Here is a 22529-nt window from a genome sequence, read left to right as displayed (position 1 = left end):
TATGGAAAATATAATAGCGAAATTGAAGAAAAGTTGGGCTCGTCCGGGATTTGAACCCGGGACCTCTCGCACCCAAAGCGAGAATCATGCCCCTAGACCAACGAGCCGCACTTGTGGATGCGCAGATGTATCTGAACTGCCTGAACTGAAGCATATGGGTAGCGGTGGTAGCCTGCTAGCCTTGATTCAGGGTCGTATTCTTGCGTACAAGAAGACCGAGGTCTTCAAATGTGACACTTTCTAAACGCTTCAATGTTTAACAACAAATATTTTGGGCATTGAGCAGTAATGTACTAAAAACAAAATGTGAATTTTGTCTCAAACAACTTTTTATGGGGAACTATATCGCGCTAAGGTGTGTTAACGGGCTGCCTGCTCGTCTGCTTTACGGGTGTGTTTTTACTTTCCCACCGTGCTTGGACCGGGAAGCTGTTTAAAATCCACTTCACCGCTTAACAGGATTCATTACAACCAGAAAATGTCATCAGGAGCCAAGCGACCCAAGGTTTGCTTTCGTTCGCTTAAGAAAATGCAATGTGGCGGTGCGACGAATGAATGTACGAGTAAATAACAATGTGGTTAACACGTGCTATGGCGATAATAGCTCATTAACAATTAATAGCATTATTATTCTTAGTCTATTATGCCATCGTAGGGTTGATATATATTAGGCAATATATTTTAAATAATAGTAATTCACGTGGATTAGCTAAATATAAGGTAAAATACAGTCCGTATTTTACTTTATATTTAGCTAGCCACGTCGTAAGCTAGCTTCCATTGCGTGTGTGTTTTCATAAACCTTTAATTGTCACCCAATGGGTTACAAACAAAATTGAATTGACTTTTAGTCCACAAAGCTTTATTAACACCTAATCGACACAAACAAAAAAATATTGAGCCAACCAAAAACACATCGCCGAGGGTACCGAAATGTTCAATTGAACATTGTGATTGTATTGTAGTTGAAAGAACAAAAAGTGCCCCTTTCCGTAAGTATTTTTATGTCTATTTTATGCATGTACAGTGCCGTGAAAAAGGATTGGCCCTCTTTAAAATCTTCCAAAAAAATGTAAATCTCACACTGCTATAACCGAAGTGAGCTTAAAATACTGTATTTAAATGGTGATTTCATTTATTAAGGAAAAAAATATTCAAAGTTACCTGGCCGTGTGTGAAAAAGTAATTACACCCCTTGTTAAACCATGAATTAATTGTGGCTAATCACAATTTTTGGTTAATTTCCACTGATCACACCCAAGCCTGATTACCTCCAGACCTGTTCAATCAAGAAATCAGTTAAACAGAAACTGTCCTGACAAAAGCAAGTCAGACAAAAGTTGTAAAAAAGCTGCAACAAAATGACACGATCCAAAGAAATTTCACTGCAGTCGAGTAATGAAGTAATTGACATCTATTAGTCTGAAAAGGGTTACGAAAGCCATTTCTAAAGCTTTAGGATTCCATCAAACCATAGGGAGAGCCTTTATTGTCACGTGGAGAAAACATGGAACAGTGGTGAACCTTCCCAGTAGTGGCCGGCCTACAAAGATTACCTGAAGAGAACAGCAATGACTAATCCAGGAGGCCACAAAGGAACTCAGGAAACTTCTAAACAACTGCAGGCCTCCCTTGCCTCAGCTATCTATCCCTTTCTATCTCATATCTTTTCAGTGAGCTGCAGAGTGACTCCAAATCTATGCTATATGTCAGTTAAGGGGTTTACAACAACGATTTGTGTAGCTATGTTCCTCTTCAAACTGTGCAGGTAGACGACGACGCTCCCCTGCAGAACTTCCTCCGGTGGTGCGACAGTGTTGGTCTAGTGCTCAGCACAAAGGTACGCTGGTCTCCAGAGCAACATCCTCTCTTGTGTCTGTTGAATCAATGTTTCCCAATGTTTATTGAGGCAAATTATATTTTACATTATGGATGGATAAAAACTTCCCTGGTACACCACCAAAGAAAAATAACACAAAAAGTGGATACACAGGTTAATTATGTACCTTCTGCAATTGTGGGGAAGAGTAATGAATTATTGTGCCTGTAACCATACATCACTGGCACAGATAGTTGAACAAAGATACATTATTTGTAGGAAATAAATAATTTTCAGACCAATGAAGTGCCATGGCATCATTTCCCATGGCACACCTGTGTCAGTGATCTCTCACGGCATAGTGGTTGGGAATCACTGTTGGATCATTTCAATTGCCTACGCAGGTACGTTTAAGCAAAGAAGGCACGGTGGCCGACTATGGGATGTTAGCTCAGGACGACATCGAGGAAGGCACGGTGTTGTTCACCATCCCAAGATCAGCTCTTCTTCACCAGGGGACGACACACGTCTCAGCACTGCTGGAAGGAGGTAAATACGGCAACATACAATAATTCCCCCGTCCCGTTATACTGCGGTTCATCGTTCAAGCCTTCGCTATATCGCAGATTTTTAAGCGATTGTTTTTATAATGGTTTTTTACAATACAGCGAACCCTCATTAATCGCTGGGAGTATATTTCAGACCAAATAATAGGTGAAAATCTGCAATTTGGTGAGAGCAAAATTTGTTAAAATAGTCTTAAGCACATTGAAATTTCATCATGACGTGACGCGTTCTTCCGGATGGAAAAAGCTGAAGCGATCACCGATGGCAGCACTAGTAAACAAACCCTTCCACTGTATGATTGAGATTGAGAAAACAGGGTAAATGGCTTGAATGATAATATTTCTTCCCTACTGCCATAGTTTGAACATATGAAATGTCAATTGAAAAGAAGATGTTAAGTGAGGTAAACTGCTTGGAACAGCAGCAACAATTTACATTTCATCAGGTAAGATGATTTAAAAAATAGATGTGGTGGAAACTCGGACATAGTTAACATGATCATTGAGGGACTAGTCGGCTAATAAATTCAGGAGATACCAACAAGGGTAGATGTCTCAAGGTTAGCATACAGGAATAATTTGTAAATGAGCTTAGGCTACCATTGAGTTTGTTCGTTTTTTTTGGGTGACTGTTGATGTTTGACTTAGAATCTTTTAGGCTTGGGTCTATTTCCCTGTTATCTAACAAAGAAGGCTGTGATTGCTTCAGCTTGACTTTTCTGTAACTCAGATTAATGGCACAAAGGTGCTCTTTTTACGGTGAAATGGATTGTATGCTGTTGTCTTCTAGCAGGCTCTATCCATTATGCAAAGTTACGCAAAGACATCCCAACCAAACATTTTATACATATCTGTTGGAAAATGCCTTCCTCAAACGTAATGATGGAGGTTTGGGTCCCAGTCTGTCCCTTTAGAACTACACCACCACAATGCAGTCTTGATATAATAGCTGAAGAACTAAATATTTACGCTGGATTAATTTAGATTTTTTGTTTTGTTTTTTTAATGAAATCCGTCACTGATGGTGTAGTGGTACACTCGCCTGACTTTGGTGTGGGCAGCGTGGGTTTAGTTCCCTCTCAGTGACGGTGTGAATGTGAGTAGGAATGGTTGTCTGTGTCTATATGTGGCCTGCGACTGACTGGCAACGAGTTCAGGGTGTAGTCCGCCTTTCGCCCGAAGTCAGCTTGGATAGGCTCCGGTGCCCTGCGACCCTAACCAGGATAAGCGGTGTTGAAAATGGATGGATGGATGAATGAAATAAATTACCTCACCCTTAACCTAACCCTACCCTTTGGGGTAAATCTTCCAGCACAAACTCAAACGGGACCTAAATGGGAGACCAGTAAAACACAATAAGCGCACTCATGTAAAAGCTGTTGTTGGCCACAGCTCTCACAGACTTCACATGCCACCCCCGCAGCCCATGCATGCATAGTCATCAAGTATTTTCCATGGAACATCCTAATCAGATGCCCGAGCCACCACATCTGGCTCCTCTCAATGCGGAAGAGCAGTGGCTTGAGTTTGAGCCCCTCCCAGATGACTTCTCATCCTATCGCTAAGGGAGAGCCCGGACACCACGCGGCGGAAACTCATATTGGCTTCTTGTATCTGCAATCTTGTTCAGCTCTTGACCATAGGTGAGGTAGGAACATGCGTGCAGTTAATGGTTGCCATTTTTTATTTTTTGCTCAAATACAATGTCTTTAAAAAGTGTGTTTCCATGCGTTTGAATGTTTTTAAGTGTGTGTGGGGGAGGGCTAAAAACATTTTTATTTGGTCTCTATGTAACGGACTTTCACGTATTCGGGGTCGGTCTGGAACATATCCCCGGTGAGAAACGAGGGTTCACTGTGATCAGATCACCCTGCTCAGGCTGGCCCCCTTTTTTAATCCACCGTTTCCCCCCTCAGAGAAAGTCTCCTTGGAGAGCTCATCAGGCTGGGTGCCCCTCCTGCTGGCTCTGCTGTACGAATACACTACAGCGCACTCACGATGGAAACCATACCTGTCATTATGGACCGACTTCAAGATGTTAGACCATCCCATGTTCTGGTGAGAAAAAAAAACACAAGATAACTGTATGAAGACATTCCTAAATTAAGCAGTTGGACAGAATGTCTCGTTTCCATGCTTTTGAGAGAGACCGACAAACACATGAGGTGTGTCAGAAAAGTCAAAAGTAGGGCTCGTCCGGGATTTGAACCCGGGACCTCTCGCACCCTAAGCGAGAATCATACCCCTAGACCAACGAGCCACATTTTTGTTCCTGTTCAACTATAGTCAAACCCCAAAGTTGGTGATGTGGCAAGGGTCGTAAGGGTTAAACAGCACCCCCTGGTGGTCAAAACTCGACACTGCTGATGGTCCATTTAGGTCCAAAAAGGAGCGAGACAAACTGCTGAGGGGAACCGGTATCCCGGAGGCGGTGGACAAAGACCTGGCTAACATCCAGAGGGAATACAGAGACGTGGTCCTGCCCTTTGTTGCCAAGCATCCTGACATCTGGAACTCCCAGACGCACACGCTGGAGCTGTACACGGAGATGGTGGCTTTTGTCATGGCCTACAGGTTGGTCAAACACACTTGAAAGGTTTTTATGCTTGAATGCTTATTTTGAAAATTAAATTCTACCCTTTCTTCATATTCTGTTAATTTATACAGTGAACCCCCATTTATAGCGGGGGATACGTTCCAGACCCAACCAATAGTTTAACCCACCCAAACACATTAAACACATTTAAGCTCATCAAAACACACTTAAAGCTACAAGCCTTGATTTCTGCCGCCCCCTAACGCTGGAATTCAGCATTACAACAAAGCCTTCGTCGGTTCGATATGATGGAGGCTAAATGCTTGTCCGGCTTCCTCCTCCTCCTTCCAACGCCGCATGCTTTCTCCTTTTTCTATGGCTCAGTCGACCGGAGCGCTGTCCATATATGGGCTTGCCCGTTCGTAGGTAAAATACGTAATTTGCGCTACGTTATTTTAGAGCACCGTTGCATCCAGTGCAGGAATGTATGGATAGTCACTAAATATATATTTTTTAAAAAAACAAATTTTGAAAAACCTTTTAAATTACAGTGGTGCCCTTTTCTACAAGTTTAATTCATTCCATGACGACGCTCCTAACTCAAAACACTTATCTCAAATCATCTTTCTTTTTTAAAATGAATGGAAATACCATTAATATGTTGCAGCCTCCCCAGCAAAAACAGCATTTTTGTAACATGCTTCTTAATAAGAAAAATAGCACGCTATAATATTGTAGTTTATATAAACGTACAGTAATAACATAATTAAATAGAACGTAAAGAGTTAAGTATATGGCAATTTTTTTGCTTCGGTTCAATGAAAGTTTTGCTGCTTCGTCTGATGTGGGTGCAATGGCCAAGTGGGGGCAGTATAATACAGACATAAGGCTATACATGGAAACGGTTGCAGCTTCTCAATAAGCCGCAGTAATATTAATTGTTCTTCACAGAGGTTAAAGAATATATGCCTGTGAGCATTGTTATATTACTGTCTACATGTGTTGCTCCACCTTTTGTGTTCAAGTATCCGTTCATTAAAGGGCTCAGCGACACAGATACTATTTGTTTGTCTGTCTATGGTATTTCACATTGCTTGTTAGCATGCAGCTAACGGACTTCACTAAGGCAAAGCTATGTGGTTCTTTTTTAACACACAGTTGTCTTTGTTTTATGTAGTTTGACAGTAAACCTCAACTGGGAATGACAATAAACAGCTTGAAGTCTCTTTTTTTAAGAAATGTTCACTATCTGACAAATTGCAGCTTGTTGTGAATTGAGTTGAGTTCACTGCCACCATACACACTCATGTCTAAAATTTTTGCTCGCAAGTCAAAGCAACAAATTAGCCAAACAACAGCTCATATCTCGATAAACCCGGAAGAGAAGTCACTTGTATCTCAAGGTACCACTGTATTCCTCAGCACCTGTAAAAGCAGTTTATTTCTCTCCATTGTTTTTTTATTATAGTTTATTTTCGTTTTATTGTGTTTTTATACAATACAGTGTGTTCGGCTGGCTGGAACCAAGTTACGAGCTTGGTCATGGACGGAACAGCGGTTTGAAATCATAACTTAATCAAGGTACCACTGTATTCCCTACCTGTGTAGTTTCCAAGAGCCACAAGAAGGGGATGATGATGATGATGATGAAGATGACGAGACAGAGGAGAAGGCCCCCAATCCACCTATGATGGTTCCCATGGCTGACATGCTCAACCACGTGTCCAAGCACAATGCCAATCTGGAGTTCACAGCAGTAAAGACACACTTTGGTTTCTTATTCACTGCCATTGACGGCTATAGAAGTCAAATACAGTATCCATTTTAACTGGGGGGGCTGGCAGTGAATGAGCTTCGATATACTGTACATTTTTTTCACAATTTAAAACAGTTCCCAAGTGTTTTAATATCATGTCTGTGATCTGGTTTTTGTCAAATACCGAAATCCACAGTGCAGTGTATATCATCGCAAAACACAAATTTCCACCATCCCCACTGAGCAATCAAGTATGTACCGCCAAACTCTGAATCCAACAACAGTCTGCGGCTCTGCTAATCTTGTGCTAAGTCACCACTGACAAACTTAACCGTATCTCCGCCCTACATACACTTAATGCAATTGAATCTTTGCGGGCGCTCCATTTATTACTTGCGGAGGCAGCATTTCTTCACCAAGCAATTAGTCCATTAGTGTAGCGGTGTGGCGCATGCTTTTTGTTTTGCCTACCCCTAAATGGACAACATAGCCAAAAATTAAAATAATTGCTGCTTAAAAGAAGCAAATTCTGTTAGCTAATGATAATTTGTGCATCCAACAAAAATCAATGCCACTCTGCTGCTCTTTTCTGTTTTTTCCCCCCCCCCCCCCTCAGGACACTTTGAAGATGGTATGCGTGCGCCCCATCAAAAAAGGTGAGGAAGTGTTCAACACCTACGGGCAGATGGCCAACTGGCAGCTGCTGCACATGTACGGCTTCACCCAGCTGCATACCGACAACGCCGACGACACTGCTGACATCCCCGTTGCCAACCTGCACAAAGCGGCCACAAGAGGTTCATCTCATTATTATCATTCCAAGAGTGAATATAGTAATCAGTAAACCCCCATTAATCTTGGGGGATACGTTCTAGAACCAACGTGGTTCTACACTACAACACTAAATTCAGACTTACCTGTATGTACAGTGGGTACAGAAAATATTCAGACCCCCTTAAATTTTCCACTCTTTGTTATATTGCAACCATTTGCTAAAATAATGTTTCATTTTTTTCCCTCATTAATGTACACACAGCACCCCATATTGACAGGAAAAAAACAGAATTGTTGGAATTTTTGCAGATTTATTAAAACAACTGAGGCAAGCCTGAGGACTGTATCGAAATGAACTCAGACCAACCAAGATTGCGAGGGACAGCAGAGCAACTCACTGGCTGAGTGTGCTCACCAAGACTGACAACGAACTGCTGCCCTCGTCCGCTATTTATTTCAAGCAAAGCAGCATGCAACACAGTGGAACTTTACCGAGATGTGCAGGTGCACCGGAAAAATGTTTAGATCGTTTCCTGTTATTTTAACAGTTTTTTAATAGTCAGCATAGCTTGAAGAAGTGTGAACCAGACAGCATCTTTGCCTCATCCACAAATCTGCGTGGGCGAATTTCTACAACATGTGAATATGCTTTAAACATGATAAATTCTTTCACAGATGGCCAGTTCTAGGAAGGGTTCTGGTCTTCCATTTCATGATTATGGAGGCCACTGTGCTCTTAGGAACCTTAAGTGCAGCAGAATTCTTTTTGTAATCTTGGTTAGATCTGTGCCTTACCACAAATCTGTATCTGAGCTCTTCAGGCAGTTCCTTTGACCTCATGATTCTCATTTGCTCTGACATGCACTGTGAGCTGTAAGGTTTTATATAGACAGGTGTGTGGCCTTCCAAATAAAGTCCAATCAGAATAATCAAACACAGCTGGACTCCAATGAAGGTCTTGAACCATCTCAACGATGATCAGAAGAAATAGACAGCGCCCGAGTTAAATATGAGTGTCACAGCTAAGGGTCTGAATACTTATGGCTGTGTGATATTTCAGTTTTTCTTTTTTAATAAATCTGCAAAAACTTCAACAATTTAGTTTTTTTCTGTCAATATGGACTGCTGTGTGTACATTAACGGGGGAAAAAAAGAACTTAAATGATTTTAGCAAATGGCTGCACTATAACAAAGAGTGAAAAATTTAAGGGGGGGTCTCAATACTTTCCGTACCCACTGAATGTATACTGTAAACACCCATGAAATAAAAAATGGTAGTTTAAAAATCAGCGCTATAGAGGTGGTGTGAAGTGAACAATGAACCACGATTTCGCGGGGGAGCAGGTGCATTGGAGAAGAATCTCTTTGCTTTACAGAGCCCGATGGGGATCAGCAGCTGTTGGAGGAGATGTGGGAGATGCTACGGGAGAAAGGTGCATTTGTCTTTGGCAAAAACAGCTGCCTCACCGAAACGGAGCTACACTCAGTGCTCAAGGTGATACACAAGCTACATTTACAGCTCATTTATTGCCTAAATCGTATGTGACGGTTCCAAGTTTTGGTCTGACCAACCAATCAGAGAACAGAAAAATGCTTGTGTCATTGAGGAGCGCAAAAAAATCCTGTTGCGTGTTTGTGAGCGAGAAAATAAATTCTGTTGTGCATGTCACTGTTTTATTATTGTCTGAAGCTCTTTTCAATACTGTGTGAGTGAAAAATATTTGTAGATTATGTGAAAGCGTTTTAGTAGTGTATGTGAAGGAAAACAGTTGAATGTCTATCAGCGAGCACGAAAAATTGCGAGAAATTTCTTTACTCTGCGTATTAGTGGTGAGTTTTTTACGCGTGTAAGCATTTCAGTCGTGTGTGAGAGAGCCTTTCAGTAATGTGCAAAAGTGTTTTAGTTGTGTGAGTAAAAAAAAAATCAGTAGTGTGTGAGAGTCTTTCAGTGTATACTGAAAGACTATACTGTTGTGAGCGAATACTTTTCAGTAGTGTCTGTGAGGTAATTATGAATTCTGACCTAATATGTTTTGAGTACGCATTGATGTGTGGTGCGGGTGTTTTCAGGTGCTGTGCATGTCCAGGGAGGAATTCTTGGAGTTGAAAGACAACGACGACGGATGGGAGGACGACGACGACGAGGAGATTTCTCGGGGGTTCTCCAACGACGGGCTCACAGGATTAAACAGCAAGTGGAAGCGGCTCCTGCAGGAAGCGGCACGTCTGACCGTGAGCGGCTACCCCGACGTGGACAGAGACCGGGCCGTGATGGAGGACCAGGCCTCGCTAAAGGCACTGAGCAGCAGGCAAAGGAACGCGTTGCAGGTCCGATGTGGACAGAAGAGCATCCTGGACAAAGTCATGGAGCTCACAAAGACATGAACTTTTTCTCCACATCCATTAATAAACATTTCATTGCAATGTACATGGAGCTTTCTTGTGTTTCAATTAGTCTGTGTTAAGAAGCCAGTCCTGTCACATGTGACAGGACACCGCTTCATATACTGCTTTGGCCAATGGTGAGTTTGGATTTCGTTACCATCACGACAAAGAGTGGAACCCTGGTGTTTTGATGAAAAAAGTGAGCGACACAATAAGAGCATTTTCACTTGCGTAGCCAGCACTTCATACAGTACACCAGTTCTTCTCAAACGTTTTACACCAAGTACCACAACAAAACATACTTAGCTCTCCATGTACTACCACAATGGTTACCATTAAAATACAGTAGTATAGCAGGCCAGAGTGTTCATCAAAACTAAGCAAAGGTTTTCTTCCTGACGTGTATTTAATATTAATGTAAGTCACTGTAACATTATGCAACGTTTTAACATTAACACTGCTTTTGAATATAGGAAAATAGCCCGTGACGACAATAAAAACATTTTCACTCTTGGTGGCAGCACTTCAAGTGTATGTGGTGCATGAACACATTACCAAACACAAATGCATCCCACTACCACCGGGTCAACTTCACCAAGCAATCAAACGTGGTACTTATTACAACCCCAATTTCAATGAAGTTGGGACATTGTGTTAAACATAAATAAAAACAGAATACAATGATTTGCAAATCATGTTCAACCTATATTTAATTGAATACACTACAAAGACAAGATATTTAATGTTCAAACTGATAAGCTTTATTGTTTTTAGCAAATAATCATTATCTTAGAATTTTATGGCTGCAACTCGTTCCAAAAAAGCTAGGACAGGTGGCAAAAAAGACTGAGAAAGTTTAGGAATGCTCATCAAACACCTCTTTGGAACATCCCACAGGTGAACAGGCTAATTGGGAACAGGTAGGTGCCATGATTGGGTATAAAAGGAGCTTCCCTGAATTGCTCAGTCATTTACAAGCAAAGTTACTACAGTTAGTGTCCTCAGTTCCCAAACATTTATTAAATGTTAAAAGAAAAGGTGATGTAACCCAGTGGTAAACATGACCCTGTCCCAGCTTTTTTGGAACGTGTTGCAGCCATAAAATTCTAAGTTAATGATTATTTGCTAAAAACAAAGTTTATCAATGTGAACATTAAATATCTTGTCTTTGTAGTGTATTCAATTAAATATAGGTTGAACATGATTTGCAAATCATTGTATTCTGTTTTTATTTGTTTTAACATCCCAACTTCATTGGAATTGGGGTTGTAGAAGCTAGCGCTACTTCTGTGCATCCTTTAACACTCAATGCTGCTCTGCTTACCTTTTGGGTTTGGAGTGAAGGAGGGGTGTCAGACCTGTGGCGTGGGGGATTTGGGTGTTTCGGCATGGTAGTACCTCTGTTTCACACAATATAGTCTGGGGGCCATACCCTGGCCGTGGCTTGAAAGTCGCTCTGGATCTTCAAGCAGTTTAGCTTCCAAGTCATAGGTTGAAAAACGGAGTTGGGGTCATTCATATGTAATGAGCCCCACTGTTACAAATCAGTGGCACGAAAGTGCTGAATGGCTCGCTCATAGACACGTTTTCAGAATTAGGCAGGTAAGAGATTTAATTTAACACTTCATGGGCAGGCAGTTTGTATGTACACAAGCCGTTAAAGTGAATTTTCAGCAATGTCTTGGGGTTGGTTTGGGTCGGTTTTTTTTTTCTTCAAAAACCAACCACACCCATGGAAGAACAACCTGAGACAGGAGGCGTGACCACAACGGTGTCAATCATTTGCCACGTACTCGCAGGCACACGTAATCATATGCTGACCTATTAGCTTTGCTGAAACTATTTTCCACAGCTGGAAGATTAAGAAAAATAATCTTTTATGTTGCAACAAGCCTCGACTGCCAAGGAATCTGCCTTGATCCTCTGAGCTTCCCTTCACTATCCTTAACTCTTTTTTCTCAATTTGCTTATATCAACCTGCTCTGTATACCACCATTGTTAGGTGTACTGTTGTCTCACCACCATCCATGTAGTATGTAACTAAGCTGCTTCTCTTTCATCTCTTCTCTCCCCGTGGTTGTTGCTCCCTGCTTCTAGAGACCGGCAGCGGCACCATTGCACCTTCACATTTATCCATGAGGATGGTGGTCTTGGGCGTGGACGAGTAAATTGTTGTTGCTGTCATCATGGGACTACTACTATTGTTGTGTGCATTGTTCTCTCGTCCCCTCAACCCGGTTTTCTCCATCTAACCTCTGACCCTCAACTGACTCCATCTCAAAACAGCCAGCCGAGACAGATGGTTGCCCCACAAATCTTGGGTTCTGTTGGCGGTTTCTTTCTTAGAATTTCTTTGTCTGTTGCTGTGCATGCTCATTTGGGGTTCAGTTGGGTTTCAATGTGTGACGTGTGGTTCTTAACCTGCTAAATGTGTAAAGTGCCTTGAGATAACTTCTGAATTGGCACATAAGTACATACACACACACACAACTGATTTTACGTGTTTTATAAACTATAACCAATATAGCAGCGGTGCGGACAATGATATACCCGGGGAACACTTGTATTTATACCTGAAATCTATGACTAATAAAGAAGACCTGCAATCATGATTTGCAGTTTGAATGCTTTATTAATTGTATGTACGCAGACTGCAATTAAGTAGCAAGAACTAAAGGCAAACTAGAAAGGACTACAAAATACACATGGACCAATACATTTACAAAACATTCAAAATGTTACAAAATGCGTTGTATTGGTCCTTCTGTTGTTCTTCAATTTGAATCTTTGTACAAATTGTCAAGATACAAGGTCAACCATTTTAACTTTGAACAATTTTACAAGTGCCAGGGAGAGAGATGTGTCAGCACCACCCATCAGTAAACCATCTCCACCCGACACACCACAAACACGACAGCCCCCCTGGAGACTAAACTACATCTTCGGGTCCACTTAAGGACACAGAGGGAGAAAAAAAATAAAATAAAAAATATCTTCAATCATTTTTAGCTTTCAGCTTCTGAGAGCAAACAAAGTGAGGGGCAAAAAAGATTTGAGGGAAGCAAACCAAAAACTTTGGTAAGAGTGAAATATGTTCAGATTTTTTTTTTTTTTTTTTTTTTTTACATGTCAGTGTACAATTTTTTCGACATTCCCCACTCTTATCGAATCTCCCTTTCCCCCCCATTATTTACATCAAAGCATCAAAACAGTATTTAAACAGCATTCCTCACATCCATTGTTTCCTTCTAGACTTTGCTCCAAAAGGGATCAACAAAAGAAAATGTAAATCTTAAAAACCTGGAGAAGTAGTCCTTAAATCCACATTTCTTAAAGACTGTGGTTGCCAGTTTATCCAGTGCTGCCAACAGTGAAGGGGGAGGTGTTTGTGTGTGTGCGCGCGTCGTCTCTCCCGAGGGCTACAAGCTGAATGAGAGCCAGGCTAGCTGGCACCGGTTCCTTCCATCACCTGCTGGGCCTGCTTCTGGCCCATGCAGCACTGAGCCACTGACTGGAACAACCTGACGAGGAGAGGTGGACATTTTCACACATTGAAGCCAACAAGCAGTGCTGGGAAGTAACCAAGTACAAATACCTTGTTAATGTACTGTAGCTGTACTTATTCTCAAAACTCATTCACACACTTGCATTTGTGTCAATGTGTGCGCTCCAGTGAGTGACATCAGGAGCTGGAGTCAGTCACTTTGGCTGGTAATTGCATATGAGCGTCTGCTCTTTGGGAGTGATCTCATTTTCCATCTGTGTGCTTGACTGCTTGCTCGGTTCAATAAACGGCTGAAAGTTCATCGGCGACTGTGGCGCTTCTTACAGTACTTTAATTGCTCAGTCTTTTTTATTTTTTTACTTCATTTGAGCAGCAGCTTTCGAATAAAAATTTGGCTCATAAAGCAAAAGCAAAAAAAAAAACATTTCCAACAAGCGACAGCTCTTAACTCGAAAATGTTCGGGCACTCATAAGTCGAGACACCACTGAACCTAGACACAGTAGACAAATACTTCACTAATCCCATTGGGGAAATTCAGGAAAAAAAATGTACTTCATACTCTGTACTGTTTATCAGAATAGGGTTGTTACTTTTTTCAACCTCCAAAGATGACAACACGATGTAAAAAAGACGTAAATGTTTCAATACTTCTAATTTGATCTTTTTCAACAGAAGTTTCTGTACATTGGGGAAGCCCAGAACACTTGAAAGGTTGATCTCATTTCTCTTAATTGCAATGTCCTAGCCACTCAATGCTTCGAAAGCAAGCCGGAAGTTGCTCTCACGCCGGCATATACAGTATAGGAGCATCTCAATTGTCAGAAATGCACATTGAGGTGAGAGGAACAAGGCGGTTCCACAGGCTAGCTAAAATCGAGGGACCACTGATGTATCCTTTGCATCTTTTAGCTCCTCATCAGTGAAGTATGAAAATGGGCAAGTATCAAGCTGGATCGAAAACGTAATTAAACAGCTAATCTTCTGTTTTTGTCATTCTTTTATTATTTAGTTTGAATTTACATATTTTGCAGTGCCTGTTCTATTTGGGCAGTACTGAATACTAAAATGACTGGCACGCCTAACCAACCATTACTAAGGGCGGTCATTTTGTCAAATGTACTTGGCCACAAAAAGGAAATTAAAATGTTTTGATGGGTAACAGTTTTTTGCATTCAACATAACACAACACATACAGGCTTACAAGTCACTTCAAATATGTGCTGTGAGAGGTGGGTGTTTTGCAGGAGAAGACCACTTACGATCATCTCTGCATCTGAAAAGTTTTGAAGAGTAACAGTGATTATTTTAATCCCACTTGAAACAAAGTGTGTTAGTAATAATTTAGCTTTGAGACAGTTGATTTGTGACACAATGACAAGACATCTTTAGTTGCCCTCACTGAAGGAAAGATTGTCTAATTTCTGCAAGCACTTCTCGCTCGACTGTTATTCTCCCCGTCTCCTCGATGGGATCACTGGTTGGAGGCGCTAACATAAACAGCAGTGGGGTCAAATGGCCTGGGATTGCCTCAGGATCCCATACAATTAAATTAAATACTGCAAAAGTGTTTGTTTGAGCCAGTGGGGGGCACGAATGTTCAGAATGGGTACCGCCTCAGCCTTTATTTAAGCAAGAAAAAAACGATAGGATGATTGTAGATTAAGAAAAAAAGTGCTACTACAGTGAGCTAATCCTACTTTTCAATCTCGGGGGCACAGTGCACGAAGTCATGGCTCCAGAACTTGAAGGCCGGATTCTTGATGAGCTCGATGAAGGTGATGAGGAGACCCCATGGGTGAGGCCGGTTCACGATCAGCCTCTCCAACAGGACCCTGGGAGATAGGAGGCGTTAATCGAAGCCAGAGCTCAAACGGATGAATATATCACGTCACTATTTTTGCCATTATCACACAGAGTAGTCCTAAGACTTAAGAGTTTAAATCGTTCTATCACCAAACTGAACATTTTACTCTGATAAATAAATTTTCCTCATTGAAATGCAATTAATCATGATTATCGTGCTTACACACGAGTACATAAACCAACCTGGTGATCTGCTCCTGGATGGCCTCTGTGTTTGCCTCAGCAAACAGATAGAGCATGGTGCAGCTGAAATAATGCGTGTGGCTGTTCGGGTAGCGCAGCTGATTGGCGATGGCGTTCAAGAACAGGTAACGTCCTGAAAAGAACCACATACATGTTCAGTGTCATCTTTATCATTACCCAGTCATCAATGTGTAGCTAGCCAAGTTACCCTCTGTGTCCAGATCCACAGCCAGGTTCTGGAAGATGTCCATGTGTGCAGAGTGGGTGATGGTGCTCATGGAGGGCGTGCTGCCCTTGTTGTGGATGTGCGCGATGGCCTGCGTGCCCACATACAACACTAAGGCGTTGATCAGCTGGATATTGTAGCGGTTTCCTGGCTCATTTGAAACCTGACAGAAACAAACCATTTAGATTTCCAATAGCGCACACTTTACATAAAAATGAAATAGACTTTACTTGTAGATTGCTGCGCAGCTCTGAGAGGAAAGTGACCGGAGAACGTGTTTTGAGATAGGAGTCCAAATCCTTCTTGAACTGGGAAGGCATGACAGCTGTGAAGTTGGTGAGGATGCGAGGAGCGATGTTGATCTCACTCAGCATGTCCACCTACATGTGACATCGCAAACATTCAGCAAATACAAACACGTTTGGACAACAAATCACTCTTCTCATTTTAACCAGGGAAAAGTTATATCACTCAGATTGTGCGTGAGTCTCCGTATACAAGTGTGTGTGCACGTTTGTGCATGTGTGTCTTAGTGTGTCTCTGTGCATGAGAATGTGCATCTCTGGACCTGTCTCTTTATATGTACAGTCCCCTCCAAATGCATTGGAACGGCAAGGTCAATTCCTTTGTTTTTGTTATATACTGAAGACATTTGAGTTTCAGATGAAAAGATGAATGAGAAAAGTTCAGAATTCCAGCTTTTATTTCATGGTATTTACATCTAGATTTGTTAACTCAGGACAGAGCACCTTTTGATTGAAGCCACCCACTTTTCAAGTGAGCAAAAGTATTGGAACATGTGACTGACGGGTGTTTCTAGTTGCTCAGGTGTTGCCTTTTAGATTGATTGCTTGTTTTTGGCTTTGGGTTTCACCTGTGAAAACTACATTTGCTGTTATGCAAACGAAGACCAGCGAGCCATCTATGGGAGAAAAGCAAACTATTTTGAATCTGAGAGAAGAGATATTGCACAAACATTAGACATAGCCAATACATCAATTTGGCATGTCCTGAAAAAGAAAAACTACTGGTGTACTGAACAACAGACATCGAACAGGTCGGCCAAGGGTATCAACAGCAGTTGATGACAGAAACATTGCGAGAGCTGTGAAGAGCTCCACACACACCGCTTAGAATTAAGGCCAAAAAGTTCTCTTGGTCTCATCAGACCAGAGTATCAGTCATCAATTATTTAAAAAAAAAAAAAAAAAAAAAAAAAAAAAAAAAAACCCACCAATTCTGCCTGGGAATCTAAACTTATGAGCACAACTATATATACATATATGCAGTCATATGTACCCGTCATATTGGAATGAAAGTGTAGGCTGCACCTTTTTCATAACCTCTAGGTGGCGGTGAAATACGAGCATGAAAGTGTACAACTTTTTCATTACCTCCAGGTGGCGGTGGCATACTAGAATGAAAGTGTACAACTTTTTCATTACCTCTAGGGGCGGTGGCATATTGGAATGAAAGTGTACAGCTTTGCCTCCTCCTCAAGCCATAAGTGACTACTCAAAATCATGCACTAAACATTAGTAGCAAAGTCACAGGCTCTGTGTGCATCTTTCATCGGTTTGTCTCTGTCAATGTGTGTGTGCGTGATAACGCTTTCTACCTTGAGATTGGGTGTGAAAGGGTCAGGGAGCCTCATGTTGCGTGGAAAGGCACTCAGGATGAGGTTGCGTAGCTGAATGCAGTTGGGTGGGATCACGTCACAGAACCCATAATGGTAATCACACAAGAACTCTGGGAAGTCATGCAACAGGACCAGCAGTACTCTCAGTGTGCCCTAAAACAAGGCAACAGTTAAAACAAAGTATGAAACGGTTAATTCCAAAAACAAGGACAGTACAAACATGAGTTATGAATTTTAACTCATTCAGTGACTAAGCTCTTAACTCAATTTAGTTGTATATGAAATGTTCCCCATTAAAATGTTATCTGTTCCATCCCTCCCAAAACAATTGCTTTTGTTACACGTTTTTAAGAAACAGCAATGCATCGTATAAAACAGGCAATGTAAAGAAAATAAACTGTTTTATCAAATGTATGTACTGCAGTATTTGTGTGTTGGATGTGTGTAGAGATGCCAATTGTGTAAATTTGTACCTTTACTAGGACCGGACTGAGGTATTTGGAGGTAAAAAGTATCAAGGTACCAGTTTCTTTTTTAGTACCGGTACTTAAAAAACCAACAATAAAAAACAACAGCACTCATATGGTGTCTTAATGGCCAGTACACGAAAAGGCAATAGGCAACCAATGACTTCCTGTCTCCCAAAAAGTTAGAAAATGCCTTTTAAGTGTGGAGTGAGGGAAGATGGTTTGTGCACACAACTGCGTGGGAGCTGGGAGAATGAAATGGTTTTAACCTGCTGACTAGCTCCTGCGGACACGTTAGCACTTAGCCACCGTGACGTAACCCAAAGAGTCCGTCGCTCACAATGCTCTGTGAGCAAAGTCCGTGTTCTATGCAGTGGATTTTCTTTTGTGGTTAGGCAAACTCGGCATTCAATGCACACAAGACTCAGTGTTACCCGCAGAAGATCGATAGCATTGATAGCATGGGATGATTTAGCACGTGTGTGCGGCACGGAAGCAGAGCTTGGAGTGCTCCAACCCGGATACGGCCTACACTCGACGTCTGCGACCACTCCGGAAATCAGGGAGTTCGAGAAGAATGAAAACTGGAATGCAAAAGGAAATTCACTTTCTATCCAACTGGAAACAAAAGGTCCACTTTGAGAGTCCTGGCTCCGTACGCAATGAAAACCAGCACTGGGCCGGCACTAAGTGGGTGCACGTGTTGTTTACAATGGGAGAACTCAAATACGAGAATACTGCATACGAAAAGCCTATACGGTATTACGTATGATTAAAGTAGATTACGTATCAATATAAGTAATTGATATAATATTAGACCCCCTGTTTTTAGTTTCTTGGTAATTTTTGGGTCTGGCGCAACAGATTCTTTTTTTGGACAAAATGATAAGGAAAATAAGTAATTTAAGAGCTGATATCTAGCTCTAGCAATTTTCTATGGTTTTCTAGATAACCAAAATCATTTAATAATACAATTAAGCCCCCAGGCATTAAAATTAACAAAAAAAAACAAGGGTGGTGTGATATTCTTTTTACTATATATCACACATACTGCACAAAGTTGTACAATGTTATGTACATAGAAACACATTTGTCATCTCACAAACACACACACACTCACTCATGCATTGATCCAATTTAAAAAATTACAAGAATGGACTAAGTCCATTATTGCATTATTTTTCAAGTTTCTTAATTTTTTTGAATTAATAAACATACATAAATAGATATACAGACACACACACACACACAAAGTGGGTATAGAAAGTATTCAGACCCTCTTAAATTTTGTTATATTGCAACCAGTTGCTAAAATCATTTAAGTTAATTTTTCCCCCCTCATTGATGTACACACAGCACCCCATATAGACAGAAAAAAAAAAACCATTGTTTAATTATTGCGTACTTCTGGGCGTAGATCTCTTATGTTGTTTCTGGTATCTGCTGGAGCCATCCTTCCAGCTTGGGGGTTACTGACCCCAGTGCCCCGAGCACAACATGCACCACTCTTGCCTTCACCAGCCACGTTTGCTCTAGTTCTTCCTTCAGTCCTTGGTATTTCTCCAGCTTTTTGTGTTCCTTTTTCCAGATGTTGCTATCATGCGGGATTTCTACATATATCACGACTGCCGTCTTCTGAGGTTCATTCACCACCGCTATGTCAGGCTGGTTGGCCACCACTAGTTTATCAGTCTGGATCTGCAAGTCCCATGGGATCTTACCTGGTTGTTCTCAACAATCTTGGGTGGTGTCCGCCATCTTGATTCTGGGAGTTTCAGTCCATATTTGGCAGATGTTCCGGTACACTATTCCTGCTACCTGGTTATGCCGCTCCATTTCGTACACCCTGTTGTGATGTGGTGCAATTGTCTCTGAGGCTTCTTTGCATCGGGGGTCCTGTCAGATGTGGTAGACCCATTAGATCTATTGGTCTTGTGTTTAAGGCCTGTTCTTGTGCTGCCATGATTAGTGCCTCCGTGCTGTCTTTCAGTCCAGCCTCTTTCAGCCACTGGTATGTTTTCTCTATGCCAGCCACTACAGCCATCTACTGGCTTAAGCAGGGGGACACGTCTGGCATTGCAGGATTTGAGTCCCTGGCGGCGTAGTGCGTTACTGATGGTAGCCTTTGTTACTTCGGTCCCAGCTCTCTGCAGGTCATTCACTAGGTCCCCCGTGTGGTTCTGGGATTTTTGCTCACAGTTCTTGTCGTCATTTTGACCCCACGGGGTGAGATCTTGCGTGGAGCCCCAGATCGAGGGAGATTACCAGTGGTCTTGTATGTCTTCCATTTTCTAATGATTGCTCCCACGGGTGATTTCTTCACACCAAGCTTCTTACCTATTGCAGATTCAGTCTTCCCAGCCTCGTGCAGGTCTACAATTTTGTTTCTGTTCAAACAGGTTCCATTAATACAGGTAACGAGTGGAGGACAGAGGAGCCTCTTGAAGTTGTTACAGGTCTGTGAGAGCCAGAATTCTTGCTTGCTTGTAGGTGACCGAATACTTATTTCCCACCATAAAAAATACAAATAAATTCTATAAAAATCAGATGTGATTTTCTGTATTTTTTCCCCTCATGTTGTTTCTCATAGGTGAGGTATACCTATGATGAAAATTACAGGCCTCTCATCTTTTTAAGAGGGAGAACTTGCGCAATTGGTGGCTGACCAAATACCTTTTTGCCCCACTGTATTATACTTTTAATCGTAGAGGGCCCTCCTTTTTGCTGACATATGATAGCGTAATAATTAATTTCCGGTTTTCAGACAGTCCTCTGTGTGGCTGTGCATTATATTTTTTCTCTTGACATACACAATTTGCTGTTTATAGTTGGTTACTTTCTGGTGTAACAAACCCATTTCCAGCGAGACTTCAGTAAAAACCGTACCGTAGCACCAATCACTTATTCCGATGTTTCGTGACTACATTTAACGACAGCTTAGTGCCGGTTTAGCATGGCTTAGCGGTCTTTTGTTAATTACTACTCATCCTCCTCTCGTGAAAACGATACCAGTCAGAATTCCAGCTTATTCGCCACCATGGAAACGATGGTTAGTGACTTTTATTAGAGGAGCGGCGTGTTAGCCACAATAGTTGCCCCCATCGTAAATCAGACGTGCTGGAAGTTAGTTTTTTGACACTGAGGAAAATGCAATGACATCAACAAACGTTACTGCGATGGGTTGGTAGAGTCTAGATCTTATATGTCAGCCAATCACACGAGTGTGTGATAGCCAACTGCCCTTAACAAAATACGGCCAAACCAGAACACTTGGCATTTCTGTGTGTAACTTTAATGGCCGTGGCCTATTAGTTAGTGAAATCACAAGCTGGAGTCAGGTTGACTTGTTGGTTCAGTTTGAGCATCTGGGGGAAAGTTGTGGCTGACAGCAGGTCCTTGCGAGTGTTCTCATTTTGGACCCGTGTGTTTGACTGCTTGTTCAGTTCTATAAAAGGCTGACTGTGGCTCTCCTTGCCCGCATTCCAGGGCATTACAGTACCGTAATTGCTCAATTTTTTACCCCCCACTTCAATCGAGTGGCACCATATCGAAAGTTTGCTCGTACCTCAAATTTTGGTTTGCAACACAAGACACACACGAAAAGATGTCATTCAAGCACGTAGCAAACAACTTAGTTGATCACTCGAGAGTCAAGGTACCACTGTAGTTGGACGGAATAAGGTGAACACGACAGGCACACAAAACGTACCTTGTAGAGGATTTGCATAGGTTTGTTGAGCTCTACATTCCGCAAGAAAGGTGCCAGGTACTTGAACAGATCAATGAGCAACTGTGCATACATGGGCCAACCCTGGGAGACAACAATACATTTAAAATACAATAACATTTGACACACATCTCATTGTGAAAACGCTGTAGGAGAACCTTCTGCTGTGGCGTGTGCGCAAGCATGCGGGCGATGAAGATGCGATGGGAGATCAGTTCAAGCCAAGCGTACACAAAACCGGGTGCTTTGGTGGGTCTCAGTATGTGAAAGGTGTTGCTAAAGAGAAACAAAAGGTCAATCTGGTCAAAAATCTTGAAGAGGAGAGCTTCAGCTAAGGCAGATGTAGACTCGTGTCCTACCAGAAGGCGGTGAGCGTCTGGAAGTTGATGGTCTCCAGAACGTGCTCGGGAGCATTGAGCTCCAACAGTAGCATGATGAAAATGCGGTGGTAGGGCAGCTGCTGGAATTCCGTCTGACGGACATCATGGTCCTGGATCAAAACCCCAACAACGATTCCCAGCACCTATTGGGAGAATGCAGAGGGTCTAGTTGTTGTGGGGTTGTAGGGTAGGTTTTCTGCAACAGCTAGACATACCTCATATCAGCTATTATGCAAGAAAGCTTTTATATCGATTCAGAATACAGGCGGTCTTGGGTTCACGACATTACTGACATGGGAGTGTGCAGCGCCGTTAAAGTATACGTGATCAAGCTACAGGGCTTAACGAAAAATTCAAAATAGGTTTGCTTTTCTTTTATTACCTTTAATTTTCCTGATATCAAACAGGCTTTGAACCATTTTTCCATAGCGTTAATTTACAGAATAAGTGCTTCCTTCTTGGAAAAATCTCCCTTTTGAAAGACCATCCTAAATATTTAAATGTTCCAACAACTTAATATAAAATTAGCCGCAAACTGCATGGTTCGGCTGATCTATATGCAGGGGTGCACATAACAGTGGTTTGGTTCTCAAGGAGCACCACAGGTTGTCGTTTGGTGCTAATTTTTTTCCCAATCCCCCGACCTCCTGGATGAACTTAAGAGATAGCACAATTGGGCTAAGCACGGCCCGTGGGACAAAT

At 41.9% G+C, this 22529-nt stretch overlaps 2 protein-coding genes and 2 non-coding genes across 15 annotated transcripts in view; 1 reads left to right on the top strand and 3 right to left on the bottom strand.

Moving 5' to 3' along the window:
* The first annotated feature begins 7 nt into the window (after positions 1-7).
* setd6 (SET domain containing 6, protein lysine methyltransferase) lies at positions 8-9879 on the top strand. Of its 2 annotated transcripts, none has more exons than XM_061774283.1 (9): positions 8-505; positions 1769-1840; positions 2224-2368; positions 4302-4443; positions 4765-4959; positions 6530-6677; positions 7294-7474; positions 8828-8946; positions 9522-9879. In XM_061774283.1, exons 1-9 carry the CDS (start codon positions 479-481, stop codon positions 9834-9836), a joined length of 1344 nt encoding a protein of 447 aa, XP_061630267.1. In that variant the 5' UTR covers positions 8-478; the 3' UTR covers positions 9837-9879. The 2 variants fall into 2 exon arrangements, with proteins under 2 accessions (XP_061630267.1, XP_061630268.1); XM_061774284.1 differs by lacking the exon at positions 8-505 and adding an exon at positions 815-992.
* Positions 36-107, bottom strand: trnap-ugg (transfer RNA proline (anticodon UGG)). The gene has a single exon. It is a non-coding gene; the product is annotated as a tRNA-Pro (tRNA).
* On the bottom strand, positions 4574-4645 carry trnap-agg (transfer RNA proline (anticodon AGG)). Its single transcript has one exon. It is a non-coding gene; the product is annotated as a tRNA-Pro (tRNA).
* A 2569-nt stretch (positions 9880-12448) lies between the features above and the next one.
* cnot1 (CCR4-NOT transcription complex, subunit 1) overlaps positions 12449-22529 on the bottom strand; it is a 53587-nt gene continuing 43506 nt past the window's right edge. For all 11 annotated transcript variants that reach the window (XM_061774270.1, XM_061774266.1, XM_061774273.1 and 8 more), the window contains 9 exons: positions 21807-21970; positions 21606-21723; positions 21430-21531; positions 17233-17406; positions 15845-15994; positions 15597-15777; positions 15389-15521; positions 15040-15174; positions 12449-13357 (listed from right to left, as the gene is read on the bottom strand). In XM_061774270.1, the coding sequence (XP_061630254.1) occupies positions 13279-13357; positions 15040-15174; positions 15389-15521; positions 15597-15777; positions 15845-15994; positions 17233-17406; positions 21430-21531; positions 21606-21723; positions 21807-21970 (1236 nt within the window). In that variant the 3' untranslated portion in view covers positions 12449-13278. The remainder of the gene's footprint in view (positions 13358-15039; positions 15175-15388; positions 15522-15596; positions 15778-15844; positions 15995-17232; positions 17407-21429; positions 21532-21605; positions 21724-21806; positions 21971-22529) is intronic.

This window comes from Phyllopteryx taeniolatus, chromosome 5 (genome assembly GCF_024500385.1).
Source record: "Phyllopteryx taeniolatus isolate TA_2022b chromosome 5, UOR_Ptae_1.2, whole genome shotgun sequence".
Lineage (NCBI taxonomy): Eukaryota > Metazoa > Chordata > Actinopteri > Syngnathiformes > Syngnathidae > Phyllopteryx > Phyllopteryx taeniolatus.
This window is presented reverse-complemented; position numbering and strand designations above follow the sequence as displayed.